Source organism: Eleutherodactylus coqui, chromosome 1, assembly GCF_035609145.1.
Source record: "Eleutherodactylus coqui strain aEleCoq1 chromosome 1, aEleCoq1.hap1, whole genome shotgun sequence".
In the NCBI taxonomy this organism is placed as follows: Eukaryota; Metazoa; Chordata; class Amphibia; order Anura; family Eleutherodactylidae; genus Eleutherodactylus; species Eleutherodactylus coqui.
The window spans coordinates 398,240,388-398,263,962 of NC_089837.1; the positions used below are offsets into that span (position 1 = coordinate 398,240,388).

A 23,575-nucleotide genomic window follows, 5' to 3' on the forward strand; every position below is an offset into this window, starting at 1 on the left:
GATGCCATATCCTAAAATAGCAGCAATAAACTAAAAAAAGCTATAGCTTGTGTTTTGCATATTTTGTCACGTATTTTGGTGCGGATTTCACTCCTTCAATTCAATTTAAATTGAAGCGGTAACATCTGCTGAGGTTCTGCAACAAAACATGCATCAAAAGATGTAGATTTTGACAGTGATTTGCTGTACAGATTTGCTGTAGATTTTTTTGTTGTAGAGAGTCTAGAGCAAATCATCTACGTCTGAACACACTCTAATGGTAACTTTATTCGAAAAATTACCAAGGCAAAGCTTTAAAAAAATAGAGTGTAATGATAAATTATATGAATCATCATCACTTGCTACATTGAGCCATATCTAATATGTAAGAGTGCCAAGAAAGTGCAGAGTATGCTGTAAACACCAGTGTATGGCAGTGATAAGAGAGCTGAGATTATTCCTAGTGTGCCTTGCTGCATCGCCAACTCAGGTGGTAACTCAGGTGGTAAGCTACGACTGCTCAAGTTAATGGGTCAACTGATGCGTATCCTAATCCAACAATACGAAGCTTAGTTTACTGGTGTATGTTAATAGAACTATGCTAGGCCTTTGTCAAGGTGTGTTAAAATTTGCTTCGAAACTAAGAAAGTTTAATCCTCTTAAGCAAAGGCAGAATAATGCAAACCCTAATAATAGTTTGTTACCGTTATTTAAGTTATAATTCAAACCTTTCTGTTCTTAAAAAAATGGACTTAAAATCATTATAGTTTTATTTACAAAATGCCACTAAATACCACTGAAGCTTAGGGCCATTATGTGGAGGGAGATGCTGAGCCTCACACAGGCACACCTTGCTTTGTTATAGTTAAAGACCCTCACATGAAGAGTTTGCATTATGTTCCATAATCCCTTCATAGCTGACAAATTGACCTAGAACGATATGTCAAGTGGTGTTCGATACCTGAGCAGACAATGTAGTGTTTCAGTTTGAACAGATTATGCTGCTTTTGTCAAGTGTCACATTTCTTTAGCTCCTTTACATGCAATGGTTCCTGTAGAGAAATCTGGGTTAAGGTTGTTTACAAACGTCTACTTAATTCTGTGGATCACTGCTCTGGTGTCACTACCACAAACGAGGCATTTTACAGCATCTTGAATAATAAAAATTTTTTTTTTTTTTTCAAGGTAGGGTCTGACTCTTGTATGTTATATAATAATGTTTATAATCTTTCCACCAAGATAAGAAATATACAGATTTAAAATGTAATTGTCAAATTGAAATTGATAACATGTTTATTTATTTAGATTAGAAAATAAAATTGATTGAATATTCCAAAAAGTATATATCGAAAAAGGGTACAAAATCTAAGTGGACGCCCTCTAGAAGTTCATGCTATATCTCTTAACAACAATGTCAAACATAAGCAAGTAAAGAATTACCTCTTACCACCAGAAAAAGCAGTTTTCTTTATAGACGTGTGTATATAAACATAGTTACACATGAACTCTTTTAATAGCCTTCTTTTTTGTTTAACAGGTATAAAACATTAGACACATTTGTTCTATTAGCAATCCCGAATAAAAACAAAATTTGTGGTCGCCTTCAAGAGCAGCTCAGATAGTTACAAGAACACTTTACAAGTCGTGTGATGTTTTTTATTTGTTTCTTGTTGTTTTTACCAGCAGGACAACTATGCTAGTAAGACTTTGTGTCTTTATGTCCCAGTATAGTAAGATGTATTAATTACCGTTTTAGACTTTTAGATGGTTCTGTGTGTTATCCCTATAGACAATAAAATAATACCTGCAGTAAAACATTATAGAAGACCGGCTGAAGCCATAGAGCTTTTTAAGCCACAATGTAACACACACTGTAATATTATTCTTGTCACTGTAGAATTAGCAGAGTGATCATTTGTGGACATGCATGATGAGTTTTCATTAGTTTGTGTTCTTTTCTAAATAAAACTAAATAATGTATTTTTTCACTAGCAGGCTTCACATTTAACCTGTTTAATAGCTCGGGGTCCTTCTGCTCCCGTCGGGTTTATTCCAGCTTTTTGCTAGCTAGACAATAAAGTAAAAAATGGGGCTCCTTTTTTGTTTGCTTTAAAACAGAACTGATTATTTGTATTCTTTTAAAGCGCTCTGAATTGAGTCAAGGCTGCATTTATCCTTCCATGCCGCCTGAGCACAAGGAAAGGATTCATGCTGCTCTGGAGTGCCAGGGATAAAAAAAGAACGCTATTACAGTAATTATTTGTTATTATTTAATGTCTAGTCCGGGAGGCATTCTCCATCTTTGAATGTTTGACACATTTTGCGTGAACATCTGTTGTTGATTCATGTTTCTGGTGTTATTAATCTTCTTGTAGGTAAGCAGGTGATTCACCCAAGCCAGATTCCTATTGTCCAGGAACAGTTTACTCCAAGTGCTGACAAAATAAAATGGGCCTACGAATTGATTTCTGCTTTTCAAGAACACCAAAGATTAGGAAAGGTAAAAAAATATATATATATATGTATGTGTATATGTATATATATGTGTATATATATATATATATGTGTATATATATATATATATATATATATCCATACTGTATGCATCATAAGAGGCACGCGTGACACAGACAGACATCTCAATAATCTGTATTCAGAATTGTTAAAGTTAAATAAATGTACCCCGTATTTTTCTTCGTCTGAATGTGCCTATTTTGCCCTTATGTGCTTTTTTTTTATCCCTCTCATATGCCACTTGTTATTTCTTAATCATTTTCTCATTCTTTGCTATCTTGGAAACTTTCCACACATCTTTAGTAAATACAAGTGTGGATTTGTATTTAAGGCTTACATCTCAAGTAAGGGAGGCATGTGCTCTGCTTAAGAAAAATTATTAGTGTACTCCTCTTGTAGAATTGAAATCAACTCAGACTGAAGAAAAGAACATTTGAGACTGCTAGATACATTAATCCTGTGTTATGCCAGGTCAGGATTTGATGGCCGTATAATTCTTTTTAATTGTAATGATTAAGAAGTAACTCTAAGCAGAACAGCGATTTCAAGTCAGAGATTTAGATATATGCAACGAAGTAAATTAACACGGGAAAATGGTTGTTGCTAATTTAGTGCATCATTGAGCCTCACGTTTTCTGCACTGTGGGTTTCTGCTATGTAAATATTACAATGTTGAAGCACAATCTGTCGCCACTTTGTGCCAGTAATACTTAAATTAGGAGTCGCCTGAAGGAAGGTTTTATGCCAGTTTTAGCATCCTTTGCTAATTATCTCTTAGTTTATTTGAAATAATCCAGTTTGCTTCCCTTTATGAAAACTAAGAAAATGCCCCGTTTTAATGCACTATCTAGATCATAGTATATCTTACTTTATACCTTAAATCGTTAAGCAGAAATTGCTAGTAAATGTGAATCATCATGCTGTGTATAGTAATTAGTTGCATATGGGGTCTGATTTCAAAAGAGAATGTACTCAAAAGACTATCCACTTGTACCAGATAACAATTTAGGTTTTCTAAAAGCTCAAATGTACTTTTTATTTTACAATTTTCTATCATTTCAGAAGAATCACAATTTAGACCACATAATTTCCTTTTGCACAATACAACAACTCTTTACATCCACAGTAGTGGGTTTCTTTTAAAATAGGAATACATGGCTGTACGCACTCCAGCTAGGCTGCCTGAGCTCTTGCATGAGACTGGCAAAATATCTCAATCAAGGAAGTGTATTTAGCCCATATCAGTGGATGAGAGACTGTCATGGTAGAAACACTCTTGGGGGTATAGGGGACTATTATTAAGAGGTATCTGATATTTACAATTTGGATTAAAGTTTAAAATCAAAAATCCTATAAAAATGTTTATTTTAACCCATTAAGGACCAGATACTTTTTAGGGATTTTACCCACGTGGCTACCAAAATTATTTTTGCTGCATCTTTTTTTTCGTGACATGTAAGCCTATTTTTTAACATCTTTTTCACTGACTTTTTTTCTCGTTTTTCAATTTTATTGAGAGTAATAAACAAAAAAATAAAGATTTTTTTAGCATTTATAGTTTTGTTTTTTTTTAATTAGCATAATTACGCTATAATAACGTATGGGAATAGGTTCCTCATTTTGTTTTGGACATTTTGATATATAATATGCTTGGTTTTGGATTACAGGGCGCATAGGGTGACGGTTTTGGTTGGCGTCAGCTTTGGGTTATTTTCTATTTTATGTACCATATATACTCGAGTATAAGCTGACTTTTTCAGCACATTTTTTATGCTGAAAAAGGCCCCCTCTCGGCTTATACTCGAGTGAGGGACTAGGTAAAAAAAACAAAGCGCAATACTCACCTCCCAGCTCGCTTCTGTGTCCCCAACGAGATGGTCTTCCTGGTGGTGTGGCAAGCTGTTATGTAATTCTTCCCGCTGTCATCTCTCTGCTCGGCTTTGAATTTCCCCACCATCAGCAAGTAAGAACTGTGATTGGATGGAGCGCCAGCCAATTACAGCCGGTGCTCGATCATTGACAGCCACTCCTGTTTTTTTTTACCTAGTCTAGCTAGGCTTATGCTCAAGGCACCTAGTTTTCCCAGTTTTTTGTGGTAATATCAGGTGCCTCGGCTTATACTCAGGTCGGCTTATACCCAAGTATATACAGTATATATTTTTATTTCATCCCGTAATTTAGTTTTACTTATTTATGTAATTATTTTTTTTACTGTCCATCTTCCCCATGACATCATATAAGACCACTAGGGAACATTCACATGTTTTTTGTTTTTTTGTATTTGACATTTTTTCACTGTAGCTGGGGCATCTCTAGGAGCGCCAGTTACAGGGGAACACATCACCCTATAGTGACACTAGTCACTGGCAGAATTGATTAGGGTCTGCTGGGACCCTGTAGCTCTGCTATGCCAGGGCATCCCGGCGGTCACGTGACTGCCAGCTCGTGTAGTGGAAGAAAGACTTCCACTGTGTACTCGGAAAAGGAGAAGGGTTTAAAAACCATTCCTGCATTCTCCTTCGGGTTCTTAGCTGTGACTAACAGCTAACAACCCGTCCTGCTTCTGCTTGATTGCAGAAGCAGGGGCTTTAATCCCCACCATATTCTTACAATTGGCTGAGATTAAAGCCCAGGACCAAGCGCTGTAAATTTACAGTGCTTGGTCCTTAATGGGTTAACATGCAAACCTGGATGATTTTTAGTGCATCTACCCACACAAATCTGTTTCTGTTGTGTTCGCATTCAATGGCTAAAGTAGACTTAAAAATTATTTCATATAAATCACTGTGTTGTGTTTATAGTGAAGATAAGATATAACTATACTGTTTTAAATATTGTTCTCCACTTGGCAACTGATTCTCGGTAATAATAGGTACATGATAAGATAAAGACATGGAAAAGACACAAACTAAAGCAATATATGGATGATCTTAACCATTCACATGTAAGAGAGTAACATATCTTTCTAGAGTGCAGACTATACACAGGGATTTGTTTTTGTTCTTAACCCATTAAGCTTATATGACATACATGTATGTCATAGGGTGTAGAGGAGGGGGGTATGAAGCAGAAGCTGAGCCCATTCCATACTCACTGCAGTGTAAAACGGATGCCTTCTAACTTCAGCGGCCATTAAATCACTTAGATGCTGTGGTCATGTTGACTGCAGCATTTAAGCTGTTAGCCCCTCTGTTCCCCTACTGGCCGCCCCATGACATGATTGTGAGTTGCTATGGCAGCCTAGAGCCTGAAGAAGGCTCCCAGGTCTGTCATGTATTGATACCTATTAATCTACCTGTAACACAGCTTGAAAAGCAACAATGATAGATACAATGTACTGCAATACAGGTGTATTGCAGTAATTTTGTACAAGTGATCACATGTTTAAGTCTACATTAAGTTTAGGAAAATCTTTAAAATATATATATGAAAAAATGTCTTATTCTGTTTTTCCATAAAACAGTCTAAACAATAAGGCCTCATTCTAACCGTGTTTTACCGCTGTGTGAGCCAGCTATCACTGGTTAAGGCAGCGATTGCGTATTGCACATGAGAACATATCTAAGGCACGCTATCATGCATAGTGTGAATAGTTTCTTTTTCTTTTATTCCCTGGTCTGTCTTAGTGGCATTGCATATTGCATATGGAGAGCATTTTATACGCAATCAATAGAGAAGAATAGGGCTGTACGCGCCCAATACGCAATGAAATAGAACATGCTGTGTTCTTTTTTACATGCGTATTATATGCACTATTGTGAGAGGGTCGATGAAAATCAATGTACTTTCATTGACTCCATTCACCGCGTATTATGCCCGCGTGGATCGCGTTAAAAATACGTTTGTGTTAATAGGCTCTTAAAGAGAAAACATAATTAATACCACAGTGTCTGTAAAAGTTTAAACTATTAAAATATTGCATTATTTATTTCACATAGTGAATGCTGTTTTAAAAAAAACGACAATACAGTACCTAAACTGTGGACTTTTTGTCACTGCATCTCCCCACCAAAAAAAAAACATGATCAAAAGATTGTACACCAAAAAGGTTCCAATAAAACCTAAAATGCCCCTAAAAAAAATGAATCCTTATTAGAGATGAGCGAACGTGTCCGTTACGGACACATCCGCACCCAGACACCGGCTTTAGCGAACACTGCAGTGTTCGCGCGTAAGTGTCCGGGTGCCGCCGGGGGGCGGGGAGATGCGCGGCGGCGCGGGCGGCAGTAGCGGGGAACAGGGGGGAGCCCTCTCTCTCTCCCTCTCCCCCCCACTCCCCGCCGCACCCCCCCGCGCTGCCACGGCGGCCCCCGAACTTTTTCGCCCGAACACCGAGGTGTTCGCAAAGTTCGGTGTTCGGGCGAAAAAGGGGCGGGGCCGAACGTGTTCGCTCATCTCTACTCCTTATATATCTATATCAAGAGAAAAATAAAGAAACTTATGTTTCTCACAATAAGGTGACACAAAATAATTGTTTTAATATTTTTAAATTTCTTTTATTTTTCTGTAGTAGATTTTATTTATATAATATATATATATATATATATATAGAGAGAGAGAGAGAGAGAGAGAGAGAGCATATTTACCTCACCATGATTGATATAAAAACAAAACTCAAAGAACAATTTTTTTCTGTTCCACCTCACCTCAACTTTTAGAAAGTTGTTAATACATTATATTGTATATTAAATGGTACCATTAAAAAATAAAAATCCTCCTGCACAAAACAAGCCCTCATACTGCTATGTGGACAGAAAAATAGGAAAGTTATGTATCTTGAGAAAGGCAAAAACACACAAAAAAATGCTGGTACTTAATGGGTTAAAGAGGACCTATTACTGAAAATGGAGTCCCTATTTAATGGGAAAAACCATTGGTCTTTTAACAAATAATAATGTTTCTAAATACATATGACTCAAAAATGTTAATGTTTGTGTAAGAGGTGTGTTCAACATGTAAAGGACCAGATCACCCAATGAGTCGGGTTCAAACTTCCTGTTTAGGCAATCCTGGCATCCACAAGATCTTGCGGCTATTAGGAGATTTCCCTGCTCTGCCCACACCAGTGCTATCTACTGCAGTCTTACAGAAGTTATTAATTGATAACTGCTGCATTAATGCTTTTTAAATGATGTGCAAAGTTGCTTCATTTATTTATTTTACAGGCATTGAAACTATAAAAATGCTTACAAAATTGTACATGTCCCTTAAAATGTGAGATGAGTCCATACTGGATGCACATTGAGATGCTCACCTATGTAAGCGACGAGTACACTTCCACTACAACGGTTTTGTTTTTGATGTGGAGCTCCCATTGGACGTTTTCATGGCAGGTCCTTCTAATTATGTTACATGTACAGTAGTTCCCCAGATCCAACCTCAGGCCCTGTTGCCATGTCATGCCTAGGTTTGGAAACATCAGTAATTGAGATACGTTTGTTACTTAACTGACCTTTTTTTTAGTTTGCATTGTGTAAATTCTCTCAACAATCACCGTCCCTTTAAGGCCCACTAACACAGAGTTTTATTGGCGCAAATTCTGACGCGGATTCCACGCTGACATCCAAGTTGGATTCTGCTCTACTTTTATATCCCATTGAACTCAATAGAAATCCCGGAGTTCGTGCAGCGCATAGAAGTAGCGTCGGTCGGCTGCACGCAGATTTGAATAGGGCTAGATCCGCATGCAAATCCGTGGCAGAACTCTGAGGCACAGCTGCTGCTCCATATTATTATGGCAGATCCACAATGGAAAAATGGGAAGCGCATCTGCCATATAAATACTCCGTATGAACTTGTTCTAAGGGTATGTTCACAGGGAGTAAAAATGCAGCAAATTTTATGTTGAGGTCTTGCCTATTGAAAATGGGCAGTATTTTACAGTACCAGCAGTGTGCACAAGATTTCAAGTAATCGCTTCCACATACTGAGGAAGGAATCTGCAGTGTAAATGACCTGCAATGCGAACTTTAAATCTGCACTATGCCAATTGATGCCACAGAGTGTCAATGCAGATTTCACCTCTTCAAGTGAGGGGGTGAAATCTGAGTCACAGTCTGTGTGTTACATTTGGATTTTGACACATATTTTGCACTGCAGAAAGTCCACTATGTGTGAATGTAGCCTTAGAGGATTACCTGAATAGCGAATGAATTTGTAATATCTTTTCTGTTAGTTGGCAGTGTACATTTTTGCATATATTTTTCCTGTTAGTTGGCAGTGTATATTTTACCTACCCAATAGTTGGCATTTAGAGATGTGTAATTCAATTCTCAATAACTATATAGTGTTTGTAGACCAATCAGACAGGCATAAAACAGTAATATTGTAAACTTGGAAGTGCAGCCTTTCATTGCTGAGATGGATCTAATTGCCTGTGACCTTGTCAAAGCAATACATGATTGGTGGTCTCTGCTAACAACCATCCATATGTCACACAATTTGGCATTGTATGCCTTCCTTCTTTCATTATTAGCTTTATTATTATTACTGAATGCCAAGTTGATTTGGCAACCATATGAATATTTTTTCTTTAGAATGTCTTGGTGTCTGCTTGGTCTTCAGGCTTCAACAGCTGTAGTCTAAGGAATCCTCAGCTCTTCCTCATATTATGTAGAATGCTCTCTGACCTAGAAGGCCCATGTTCTGGCGCAATACCAGCATTCATTTTCTTGAGTCTGTTCACATTTTTTTCCAGTAGTATGTTGTTGTTTTTTACTGATGATCACATAGTTGTTTTGATTACTTAAAGTAAAAATGATGTTGATGTTTGTGGGCAGCGATGCAGAAATGACAGTGGGCAGTGGTGATATCTGGCTGGCAGAACCATTTAGTGAAATGATTTTTCAGAATTTTGGAAAATCATATATAGACGGATATCTGCTATATTTCATACCAGGAGGGTTTACATGGACAAAATAGAAGGCCGATATCTTCTATTGGATTTTTTGGATGGAGTATAGAAGGATTGTGGACGACAGTAAAACGAAATGTTCTAGGGTTAATAGCAGAATGACAGGTGTATAGTACTGAGCCTGAAGAAGTAGGCTTTCACACAGACAATAGTATTTGTGAGAGTATGTTGTGTACTGGAAAAAACAGCACGCTCGTCATTAACATAATAGTATTTTTTATCTGATCTAATTGTTAAGCAGTAAGCTGTAATACACATTCAGAGAAAGGTGGATGGCACATGTATGACCAGCTATAAGCTTAATAGTGGGAAATATACTCCAAGTCCTAAAACATACTATACGGTATCACCTGTTACAATAAGATTTTCTGCCATTTACAAACGTAATGGATAAAAAACAATTGCAGATATTATTTTACTAGAAGAAGAATGCAAATGCAAAGGAACTTATCACCGAGCACTCAGATTCTGATACATGACGTCTTGTTGCATACACTACTGGTACAGGATCTACGTGTGAAAATGATTCAGCATTTTGCATCATCAGGCGGTACAGTTATGATAATAGACATGGTACAGCTAAAAAGTGCAATATTTGCATGTAAAAAAACAACAATTTGCCAATATTTTTACGCCTTGTGTTGCTTGGCATAGAGAATATGCAAATTTTATTACATTTGTGGCAATTCCATATATGTATTTTTTAAAGTTATGGTTTACCGGTTTTACTCAATAACATCACATTTACTGTAAAAGTGGGATTTTTTTTTTCTTTTAGACAATTGTTTTTTTTTGTTTTTTTTTAAGTTTTATTTTACTTTCTTTAACCCCTCTAAGGCAGTGTTTCTCTACCTCTTCAAGCCTAGTACACCGTAGTGACAATACATTCTAATGGAGTACCATGCCTTCAATGGACAGCATTTGAATCACAATTAGTACTTTTAACCCATTTTAGTAGATCTCATAATGGTACAGACTATAAACCAGATAATGACCTAGGTCCATATCCCCTGTATGTAGACTCCTGATGAGCCCCTTCCCCATTAAATTAAATCCCAGATTAGACACCCTAAAAATTACAGATCCCAGACCTAACCCCTTAGTATATACAGAACCCCTAAAAATTGCACACAAACCATGACCTCGGGGACCACCCTTGCACCAGCATAAAGGAACCCACAGTGTAACCAACACTGGGGGCTTGAAGCCATGATCAGTTAATTACAAGTAAAATTCTTTAGAATACTTGGTAAAACAAAAAAGTTTAACATATACTTGCTAGTAAACGCATGCAACAGTATGTAGCAGTGGCAGACCTGATAGATCTTTGTACAGACAGACACTGGCTTTATATGTACCTGAAATTATTTGGTTAAAGGGATCTACAGTTATCCACTGAATTGGTGACCAATATTAGATCACTAGGGGTCCAAACACTGAGCCCTCCAGCGATCACAAGATTTGGGAACCCTATCCATGGTTTTTCCCCCTATGGTCAGCAAGGGAGTAGGTGTATGCAGCAATAGCCAAGCATATGAGGGAACTACTCTATACAAGTCTACAAGAACTAGGGAAACAGTATTGCTTCTATATAATCATTGCATCTATTGATTTGCATAAAGCAGGCCACACACATGCTTTGCTGTCACTCCAAATTCCTCCATTCCTTAAAAATTTACAAATGTCACGGCTGATAATAGCTCTTTTTATGTGGGCACAATCCCTATATATTTTTTTGTGCATTTACACAGGCCACTTATTGTTAAGAGGGTAAGTAACCAATCGAATTGATAATTGTCTATGTAAATGAGCCTTTACACTTTGTTTTTCATACCTTAAGTCCAATGTATAATGTAGCACAACGTGACCACCAGATCTCCAGAATGTGGCTATATTATTTTGGCTCATGCTTTTGCCATCTTCTCCTTTTGTCTGTTAACCATTCTAGAATATGAAGGCAAAACCTCCTAAATACATAATTTGTAATACAAATGCTTTTCTCTGCAATACCGGCTTTTAGTGTATTAAAATAATACTTTTTCCATTGCTGTACTAGCAAGTTATCTAATCTAGACTGCTCAGAATGTATCTAGGTCACCGTTTGATTCTTTTATGGCTAAATTTTAGAGTGAATAGTTTTTCTAGCCAAAATATGTATTAGCTACTGTGCACACCTGCGTTCTCCCAGTAGGACACTTGACGCTTGCTGGAAGAGAATTTGGGAGATAGGGCTTTATAATACGGAAAGCTGTGCTCATTCTCATCCTGGATAATTGCATTTGATTCAAGTTTAATTTTTGGTATTCCTTCCATTTTTTTTCAGGAAAGTTACTATTTATTTACTTGTACATATAAAATAAAGTGAGATAATTACTATCCTAGTGATTAGTGCTTTCTTCTAGTTAATCACTATACATCTGCGCTCCTTGAAATTGATCTGTACTGAGCAGAGTTCAGTGAAAAGGAAAATGAACAATTTCGACATTCCCTTGGATGACCTGATAAACCAAAATTCAGCTTGTCGTCTCTCATTTTTGATCAAGCAAATTTCTGCAGGGTTGAGTACAGGTTGTTTCTGTGGGTGGAAGATGATTACATAAATATTGCAATAGAATCCAGTTCGTTTTTCACCTAGGTTTTTTTTATTGTACATAGACAGGGTACTTCTGGTATAACTCACACTTACCTCTTCTATCAGCTGGAGTGGACAGATGATGCAAAGAGTAGCTTCCATGCTGAAGGCCAAAAAAGGAGGATAAAATATAAATCATTTTTATTGTACAGCAAGTGGTAGTGCTGTGTACAGCAAGAGAATGGGGGACGAATATTGTAATTGTGTTATCTTCCACCGGTACTTGCTGCAATGCCAGGACATCACCAGCCTCCAGAGTCCTCTCTATGATTCTCTTAATCAGCGCTTTGCACTATCTTTAAGGTAGTGGTTAGAGGGGGAAGGGGGGTCTGGCACTGCCTAACCCTCCTAATTTCAGACTATGAGATGCAGGAAGTTTTTAACAAGATATTTTCTAGCCACAAAGTGCTTCTTATAGTCTGAAAAAATATGTAATTAGCTATATAGTAGCCAGTTACACACTCCCTCCCAGCATTCAGGTAAATTGCTTTTAAAAAGGTGTGCCGACGAAAAAAAATAAATGATTGATCGACATAAAAGTACAACTAATTTCAAATTTTAATAACCATTCGATGTGCGGAAATCTACATCTTGGAATAATTTAGACACTTTTGAAGGACTGGTACCCTAATATAACAGACTACCATAAGAACATACAATTATACCCAACCAGTGGTGCTCAGTCCATTTATCTTCTGCCCAACCTAAGGCTAGGAAAATGCAAACACTAGCAAAGGAAGGGAATTTAGCTGGAGAGAGAACAAAAAGTAGAAAATGAGAGGGGATACAAGCATATGGATTCAAAGCAAGCTGTCTAAAGTAGAAGTCCAGTCTATCCCACGTTGAGACCGCCATTAGCTTCCAGAACCAAAAGGCTTTATAGAGCGCTCAAAGCTCTTTTGCACTGCTTACAGATATTTGTTGCAGAAAATTTGCACCCATGTTTCAAGTGAACTTCATTTTTCTTTGAGTGTTTCATCAGAATTTCCGTAACTAAAATCTATGTGCAAGTTCTGAAGGTTAGAACTCTATGTAATGCCCTTGCATTGATGGTGCAGAATCCCAGATCCTCTCATATGCATCTATAAAACATCAGATAAACTGATGTGACTGTATTTCTACAGCAGCTTGTATACATACCTCTCTATAATATACAAAGACACAGTTCATTTAAAATTAAATGAGTACACGCATATATACTGTATGTAGAATTGTTTCTCTTATCAAGAAAGAGTTCGATTAATGAGTCACCCATGCATCCCCCTAAACAATCCAAATATAATGCTGTTTATTTTAGTTCGTCTACAATATCCATCCAACATATGGCAATATCTACACAATTACCACTATGTGCATTCTGGGAAAGCTTATTATATACTTTGTCCATGTATTACATAGAATCTCATATAGAATGTCACTATCTAAACTAGTCTCTCATATAGCATGTTGCAAATATTAGTCTGATTTAAAAAAAATGGTATATCAGTTCCTCTCGATATTCATTTCTGCAATATTGCTGGTAGATGAAATAATGGAGAAAAGATTTCCTTCTGTGTGTTTGCAGGAGAGAACGGATGCTGTAGTAATGGCCTACTCATTTGGAATAGTAGGACCGTGTTCTATTTGTAGTGTTGTGAGCTGTTGCTTACATACAATATGGGGAGCTGCATGTAGCTGCTGGCCTCCATACTGCTGCAATATCAATATCCACAATAAATCAAACCGTTTAGTCATGGAGTTAAGAACATGAAATATATTCATTTTTTTCTATTACATGCTTTTTCCAGTTTTGAAACTGACATACAAAGCATACAAATCATATTTTCGTTACGGTTGCTGTAGTTCTGTCCAGGCACACATACTGGCAGCATGGACTTGTCCATAGTGATTGGAAAATCCTCCTAGTTTACACATGCACAGAAGGTTCGGGGCATTTAGAAATCTGCTTTCTTTTAAAGCTGCAAAATTTATTGTCCATATTATACAATTTATTCCTTTGCTAAGCTTTTTATATTCCTGAAAATAGCCATGCTGAAATTCACATGCTGTCTATATTCAGAGAAATGGAAAATGGTTCACAAGACATGAATACTGCGACATTTTTAAATTATTTTTTCATGGGTAAACAGCTTTAGGCTGGGTTCAGATGACATTACATCTCTACGCTGAGCATCCAGGTGAAAGTAAGATTTGAATACCTGAGAATATTAATTATACAGAACCCACAGCAGAACCATTCACTATAATGAGGCAAACTTTGGACTCAGTTTGACATAGTTTCCATTTGTTTCTGTGTTCTTTGGAGGACACAATATTGTAGTCAAGGGGCACAATGTATCAGTGGCGTATCAAGGTCAGCTGGTACCTAGTGCAAATTTTTTTCTGTCACCCCCCACCCTTCAATTTTGAAATTATTAAAAGAAGGTAAAACAGGATACTTACAGTTGTAAGTATAGATAGATGGATGGATGGATAGATTGATATGAGATGAAAGAATGATAGATATGGGATAGAAGATAGATACATATGAAATGGAGAGATATGATAGATAGATAGATAGATAGATAGATAGATAGATAGGAGATAAAAGAAAGATAGATATTAGATAGATAGATAGACAGACTGACTCCAGGGCCTGGACCACTTCTCAGTGTGAGGAAAGTAGCAGGGCACGCAGACATGGCTGCTGTACACTGTGTCAGCAGGAGCAGCAGAATGATGACATCATCATCCTGCTCTGCCCCACTCTGTGCTATGCGTTTGCCTTCCTCCTCCTCCTCTTCTCTGCATTGCCTTCCTCTCCAGCTGGTCGCATTGCTGGCCGTGTGATTGGTGTGGTGCGGCCGACAGTGCGACCAGCTGGTAATGCACTCTGTGCATTTTGTATATGGCGAAAGACAGCCTCTTGGCCCCCTCAGCGCAGGGGCTAGTCGCCATTGCAACCCCTGACAGTACGCCTATGCCCCTCAGTGATCGCCTCCAGGGTGGCCCGCACCTGCCGCACCCCCACTTTCTCTGGAGTTTGTCCTAGTATAAAGCAGTGGTGCACAACTCGCAACCCACATGCGGCCCCTGACTTATTAGAGAACAGTACAGTTGCTCACCTGTTTTTGTGATCAGCTGCGTTTCTCTGAAGAACTTTGGGGTCGGCCATAGCAGGGCTCCAATGTGCTCTTTCCACAGCTGTGAAACAAAGCGTTCATTGGTTATTACAGGTTCTGGTCACATGTTTACAGGTAGTATCTGTATGACAAGACTGTATTAACCAATGAGTGCTTTCCTTCACAACTGAGGAAAGGGCTCATGATTTACTCAGCTGTAAAGGACAATGTGCAGTGACGGAGGACAGGCTGTGGAAGAGTGTGTTATGGGGGAGTATTGAAATCTGGGGTCCTGTATGGAGATTGTGATGAAGACATGGTTCTGTGCTGGGGATTTGATGAGGAAACATGGCTCTGGAGGTAGATTGTAATGATGGAGACAGCGTTCTGTGGGGGCGGGAACATTGTGATTGGGGAGATTGGGAACATGGGGGTGAGATTGTGATGTGAGGGAGACAGAGTTCTTTGGGGGTAAAACGTGATTCTGTGCGGGGGAAGTGGAGTAGAGAGAGTTGATGTCCAAGATTCTACAGTGGTTGGAGGTGAGGCCTCTCAGAAAGGGAGAGAAATGAGGGGTAAAAATGCCAAGGAGACATTGCTGAATATGGTATTTGGTTTTGATGAGTGAAGACACCCTGCTAATATTGGATGAGCTAGCACCTAGAAAATAACATGATCAATTAAGTGATTTTATATGTATTCTATTTTACTTTATTATAATTCACTTTAATCTATTTGACCTGTCTGGTTTTGTTTCACCGAATATGGCTATTTTTTACACCCAGTTTGGAAAAAAAATGAATTGCGAACAATTCCAACCATAGATGATGTCACCTGTGAGTCAATGAATGTCACTGTTTATTCTGCCACCGATGGCATTATATCTGTGATATAACCACTTGTGTGCCTATTGTAGATTGAGAAAATTGTAATTATTCGATTACTACAGATACAGCAAAGTTTGAACGAACTGCTGATATGCTCTACTATTTGCATAGTGCGACCATTCTCATTCACTGAACTGTTAAATTTTTCTCCATCTGTAGCTGGGGGGTATTTTTCTGCAGCGTGCCCCTCATGCACATATAGTAGTCCGCTACATAGAGAACCTGGCCCTGTTATTAAAAGTCCTTACCTCTGGTGGTATTGAGCTAGATATGTTATTTACAGGTATTTCCGGGCAGTTCTTTATTTTATGTACATGTGTTTTTTATCCTCTAACAAAACCTGTGAAAAAAAACCTAAGAAAGGCTTCCAAACTTTGAGTAGGATGCTTTGAAAATAAACATCATGGATCCAAATATAGTGCCCAAAGTGGAACAAAAAGACTCTGTTTTATTGTATTTTATAACTTCATAATTGATCCGCTACAGCTAAAATCTGGTTGTGGCGTCTTTGCAACCTAAAGAAAAAAAAGCTAAAAATGCTGTATGTGTGAAACCACTCTGAAGTGGGCCTAAATATTTGCAAACTTCACTATCTGCAGCTCCTGTCCTCCTTAAGTTTACTTGATGGCATCCATACCCAAATCTTGCAAACTATATGCGATGTATATATAAGATTGTCACAATATAAGACATGGATTTGATCTGTCTCAGATCTTGGGCTTCTTCCCTCATAAAGCCGGGTGTTTATATTATGTATTTTAGACATATTCTTGGAAGTTTCCTGCCTCCGGCAGTGAAGACGTTGCTTTGTTTAGAATGATTTCTGTTTCCCTTTTCTCATAGAATCAGTTTAGTGCCAGTTCTGGACTTCTGCCAGCTTGGATTTAGTGGTTGTCCTTGACAACTAGTTGCTGGATGTCGAATTTTTTTTTTCTTTCTGTAAAATACTCCTGACCCGAAAATTGATAGTGGCTTCTAATTCATATGAATTATTGTAGATCACATGGCCACATATTGCTTGTTATTTAACCCTCTAATTGGCACAAGTTGCTTTCAGATATATTTAGTTGAGAAGGAACATGAATAAGACAACTCCTTTGTAGTGTGGATGCAGGTTATACCTTCTTCAATGACTAAAGGAGATAGAATGCTTTGAGCCTGTTCTCTAACTGGCATTATGTAATAGCAAGGAAAATTTCAAAAAGACAGATCAAAGAGTTACTTCTTGAAGACATATGCTCCCCTCCATACTCATCCCAAAACTTGGTCACCAGGCTGAGCAAAAACCTCTTACTAGCAAATTCCAGTGAATGAATATTGTTTCCCATAAACTGAATAGGTCACATATATACATTATGCAATTAGCAAAAATACTACTACTGCCAGTGCCTTCTTTTATGGCGAAATACAAATTCTTTACATGGTAATCAGTCTCTGTAGATATAGGGGGGCTTTTACACGGAACGATTTATTCGCACAAGCGAATGAGCGAACAATGACTAGGCTAGTTCACGTTCACTGTAGAAGGGGATGAGAACAACTGAACAATCAGTATTTAAGCCAAACGATTAGCAACTGAGCCAAGGATGATTTTCATGCCTGTATGAAATGAAAGATAAGCCACCAAATAATTATAATTTAAATTGGCCGTATTTACACTGAATAAATATCGTTCAGATCCAGCTTTTTTTTTTTTTTTTTACAATAATCGTTCCATGTAAATGTACCTTAATTCATCATACCTGTACATTGGCAGTAAACTAAGCAAGTAGCATGTACAATTGACTTTACTGTACAGGTAATATAGGGTGTGTGATTTTAATGTTGAAGTGAGTTGATATGAGAATTTGCCATTTGCTTCCAGTTTGATGTAGGAGGTTTCATATAGCAGAAATATCTCAGGTAGGGGTCTGACTGCTGGCAGGCCACCAATCCTTGATGTATACAAACAAGCACAAAAAAAAAGTTCCAACATCAGCTAGATGAAATTGTCACCTTTATTACATCCTAAATAATGTCGAAAAAACAGTATAGTGAACACTCCTTATGCATTTTGCTAGTTATGCTTTACAGCCTTTTTTTTTGCTTGTTTTGGGTGAATTTACTCTATCCAACTCCAGGGATCTCCTTACACATCCGGATATAGTTAAGTGGGGGTACGGAAAGCTGAACATTTTTGTATTTGTGCCAGTTGTGTAAACAGCTATGGCTACGGCCACTAGGTGAATATTAGAAATATATGGCACATCAAATTGATATGCTTATAATAAAGGGGTTTTCTGGGACTTTGCTATTGACTTGTCCTTGGGATAGGTTATCAATAGATGATTGGTGAGGGTCCGGCCCTCAGGATCTACACTGATCAGCTGATTGAAGAGGCTACGGCGCTCAGGTGAGCCTCTTCTAAGCCCTATGATGTCAGATCCATCGGTCACATGGCCTGAGAGCTGATCAGTCCCATTCAAGTGAATGGTTCTTAGCTGCAATACCAGGCACACCCATGTATAATCGAGAGCACTGTGCCTGGTATGGACTGAAGAGACAACAGTGTTCACCCGAGTGCTACTGTCACTTCAGTCAGCTGTTCAGCAGGAATTCATAGTGATGGACCCCGCCAATCAACTATTGACCTATCCTGAGGTCATGAATAGTGTAGTCCCAGAAAAGCCCTTTAACTCCTTCCGACTCCAGGACATAAACTTACCTCCTGGCTGGGAAGGGATTCACATGAATGGATCTGCAGTGGGAGCCAGCTGTGACTGTTAGCCCCTTATACGTTGATTATGGCATATAAAATGTTCACAGAGAGAAGGCTCTTCCTCTGTGACATCGTCGGCCCTACACCATGTAAATGCAGAGCGCCGATGGGTTGGATGACAAAAAAAAATGGAAAAAAAATTATTTTAAAACCCACATGTTTAGTATTGTCACATCCTTAACAATCCGTATAATAAATTAAACGCTCTTTTTTTCCTACATGACAAACATTTTAAAGAAAAAGGAAAAAAATTGAGCCAAAATGCTGCAAAAAGACGCAATAAAAATAATCCAAAAAACTATATATATTTGAAAAATATACCAATGAAGGCCGCAATGAAAAAAAAAAAATCCTAAAAAAGAGTTCTTATCAAGCAAAAGCGGAAAAAACTAAAATAATATATAATTTTTATAGTGTCGTAATCATACCAACCCACAGAAAAAAAATCTCATCATTTATACCGCACGATTAACACTGTAAAAAAAAAATGATAGAAATTAGACGTTTTTCTCTCTGCCCTCGAAAAATGTATAAACATTTTACAATACATTATTCCGTGCCACTCTCAGTTGTTGCCACAGTTGTTAGTGTCTTCTGATGCCAAGTAAGCAGGGGATACAGTAGCTGGCAGCGAGGACTGAACTGCTGCAACCACTATTTTGTTGCGAAGGGCCTTTTGCAATGCACAACATGTCATCACATTGGAATGACAACAGGCAGTGGCGCAAGAAGATGGAAGGGTCATAGTCAATGTTACATGTTCTAGTCACTGCTTACCTCAGAAGGTCGATGATCCAGGGATTACTCAGATTGCCAGACCTGGTGTCAGGAAGGAATTTTTTTCCCTAAAATGAGGAAAATTGGCTTCTACCTCATTGGGGTTTTTTGCCTTCCTCTGGATCAACATTGCAGGAAAATAGGCTGAGCTAGATAGATGCAAGTCTTTTTTCAGCCTAAAATCCTATGTTAGTATGTAGACGTAAGACAGGCATATTCAACATTTCTTCTTTAACTATTTCCAGCCATTTGAACATGTTGTTTTACAATGTAGTTTCTTTTGGTTTTCAGTTTTTTTGTGGGCAGAATTGTTTTACATTTATATGAAAAAGTGGTTACAGAGAGGGGTCAGCGGTGCTATAAAATGGTGAAAGAGAACATTACTAGTTTTATCAATTTCACATTTAAGATTAAAATTGGTAAAACCGTTTATATTAGGAGACTAGTTTTATCTTAGTACTGAACATGTAACCAGGATACATTAGTAAGGCGCAAATTGTAGAAATAGATTTCTCTGCTGTCCTTACATGACCATAGCAGTGAACATCAATCCGTCACACTAGTACTCACATCTAGGAAGTCAATATTATTTCTATGCTGATGTAGCAGAGCTACATTTGTTAACACTTTGGGGGATTTCAGCCTGACTTTTCAGTTATGTACTATCCAAATGAAAGCTTTCCATGTGTGCAGCTTTTTGTGGCTCTCCACTATGCTGTTGGCAGGACTTGCTGGGACTGGTTCTGGGTCTTGATACGGTAAGCCGTGTGCTCCTGCTGATCTGTACATGATGTGACTGTGAAATGCGTGCAGTGGAGGTTGGATGTGTTGGTTACCTGAAGGCTGCTGTAGTGTGTACAGAAAGAGACATATTAAGGCCTGATTTGTGGTCTTGTTCCTTTGATGTGTTGCAGGGGGCATTCACTTTCCATGGGAGCATGATAGACATGCCCTTGCTTAAGCAGGCACAGAACATCGTTACGCTTGCCACAGCCATCAAGAAGGAATCATTTGTTAAATGAAGCTCTCCCCAGGAGTCCACTCCATACAAGGCTTGTCTGAGACGACGAAGGGAGACTTGAGAAATGTTCTGAAGAACAGTGGAAGCCATTGATACTAGAGTGATCATGATGCATTTTTTTCTGTGTATGTATGTCATTAATTACAATAAATGTCACCTCCAGTAGCTCTCACTCCTGACTTTCTTCTGGGCACCACCATTTATCCTGCTTCTTCCTATAAACATGTTAAGAGATGGTGACAAGGGCTGAACTGCCATAAACTTGTGCAGGATGGCCCTGTGCAGCCACATTTACATGACACTGGAGATACCACCACAGGTCATATGCTGCGTCTTGTTAACTGGCTTAGCCAAGCTGTTTTGGAGAGGTTAACCCAGCTTGTAGTGAGGGTAAATAAACATAACAAGCAGCCATTGTCCCCTATTCAGTGTGTACTCTTATATTCAGGGCCAGGGGTATTGAAGCTGCACAGGATCAGCTTGTGCTGCCAGAGGCCTCGAATGAATCTTCAAACGGCAACAATCAGACATTTTGTTTCTGTTCCTCATTAAATCATGGGGCTTTGTGGCCCGAGCACCCAGGACTGTTCTTAAAGAAAGGAGCAGAATAGAAAGTTCTACACCACGCACCAACCTCTCTATGAGCCGCCCTTACACGCTCACCCCGGGGCGGCTGCTCTGTTTATTTAAATGGGTAAATAGAAAACACCATTCATCTTCCACTAGATAGGTGCTGAGACTCTATAAGCCGTGTTCTGCAGGGTCCATAGTGCAGGAAAGGTCCAATTTCTTCTTGCTTTACATGAATCACATAGAAAGTGTTTGCATGAGAAGAACACTGCAAGGTGTCTGGACTCAGATACTTGCTCTCCAGGCCTGATTAAACCGTCAGCTTTGTGACCCCATCAACAAGGATAGGAGATTAATTCCGGCCAGGGGTGATGGGTCTGAAGCTTTCATGACATCAGCAAAAGAAAACCACGCAAACAATATGGTGAAAGTACTCCTCTAGAGATCAGACACATAATACAAATCTTCACATTCATGTACAGACCTGACATAATTCAGTCAACGCCACTGATACTTTGTTTCATGTCCATCAAAACTGCTTCAAAGATTCTATATTGTTATGGAACCTCTGACAATGTTTGTTAAGACTTGGTGGTTATTCTTTAATGTCTGACTTTCTCACAATAGTGCAAAAATGTATATTATATTAATGAGCGGAAAATATGCTTACATCCGTTTTACTGAAATGCAACACAATGCTACACGTGAACATAGCCTAAGCGCGGCTCGCTGAAGGCCTTTTTGTATTTAAAACTGCATGTAAAACCTGCAGCTTTCTCAAATATGTTTGTGATGCTTCTTTTTGAATGTCATGCATGTTTTAACAAGCAGATTTTGTGGGACTTTTCTTTATACAAACATTTTTGTCTCGTATTTTTGACTTTTTTGTTTTCGAATGTAGAAGCATTGGGGACCTTCCAGGTGGGACGGAATAAGCCACAAGACGCGCTGCAAGCCGCGGTGAATTCTGCACCAAAATCCAAAGGCTACCAGCAGATTTTGATGCTGAATTTAAAACAGCTTAAAACCTGCCTGAAATTCTTCATCAAAATCTTTAGTTAGACCTTTGGATTTTGGTGCAGAATTACCCAGCTGCAGATTTGGCTGTGTCATGCAGCGTGATCCTGTCCTGTGGAAGGTCCCTTTGGAAAAAGATCTGAAAAAAATGCCACTAAGTAAAAGCCACACCAAAATTGAGGAAAAAGTGAACAAAAAAAGTCAGTCTTGGGAAGAGTCTGAGGTGGTAGAAATGGAACCATTCTATTCCCAGACTCCGAATATTAACATTAACCTCTTCACAACATCCACTATAATTGTACAGTGGATGCTAGGTGTCACTGTACAGAGTGGGCTTGAGAGCCAAGCAAGCTCTGTATGTGGCACATGTTGTTTGTCTTTGACCGCTAATACCAGGCTGCAACTGCTGGGATGGGAGATAACTCCAATCCCACCCGTTGTCCCATCAGATGCTGCTGTAATTTCTCAAAGCAGTATTTAAATGGTTTGACAGAGGGAATGGTCTTCCTATGTTACCTGAACAGCCTACCCGCAACATGATTATGAACTTCCATTTGGTCATCGTAGCAGAAAGGGGCCTTGTGAAGGCCCATAGTTATGCTATGAATGACTTCCTATGAAGTTCCACCAGTGGCAGGACTTAATAGGGTGCCTGTAAAAAAAAAAACAAAAAAAAAACAAAACATATTCTATATACAGTACATGCACTTACTAGCTGAATCCGCTTGTAGGATTAAAAAAAACAAAACGCAAAACAGAGTTAAAAGTTTTTTTTGATTTGGTTAATTTAAAAAGTATCAAAAGCTCAAAATTACTCTTTTTCAAGGCTTTTTATCCAGGAAAACAAAATACATAAAAATTGGTATCACTGCATCCATAAAAGCCCCAATTTATTGAACTACCACATTATTTATGCCACACGTTGAAAGCCGTCAGACAAAAAATATGCAAAGCCAGAAATGCACTTTTTTTTTTTACATCCCAACTCCAAGAAAATCTGAAGAAAAAGACATCAAAGCTTTGTATGTACTCCAACATGGAACCATAAAATATAAAGACAACATGTCCATTTTATGGCACCGTGAATGCTGTAAAAACAAACACCCCCCACTCACCATCGAATGTCAAATTGTTTTTGTTTTCCATTTCACCCCAATCGGAAGTTTTTTTAAAAGTTTTACAATACATTATATGGCTCGTTAAATCATACCATTGAACAATAGAACTCGTCACACGAACTACACACCCTTGTGGCTCTGTCACTGAGAATATAAAAATGTATGATTTGTTTTTTACATGGTGTTAGAAAAATAACGAATAAAACAAAAATGGCTAAATATGATGTTATTAAAATGTAATAAATCTAATGTTACTATTTTACTGCAGTAAATGTGTTATTGCTCATT

The 23,575-nt window shown here is 38.2% G+C and overlaps 1 protein-coding gene across 1 annotated transcript in view; it reads left to right on the forward strand.

Moving 5' to 3' along the window:
* CLYBL (citramalyl-CoA lyase) overlaps positions 1-20,754 on the forward strand; it is a 297,910-nt gene extending 277,156 nt beyond the window's left edge. The window contains exons 7-8 of the mRNA XM_066580137.1: positions 2,355-2,479; positions 20,476-20,754. Coding sequence (XP_066436234.1) covers positions 2,355-2,479; positions 20,476-20,583 — 233 coding nt within the window. The 3' untranslated portion in view covers positions 20,584-20,754. The remainder of the gene's footprint in view (positions 1-2,354; positions 2,480-20,475) is intronic.
* Positions 20,755-23,575: the final 2,821 nt, after the last annotated feature.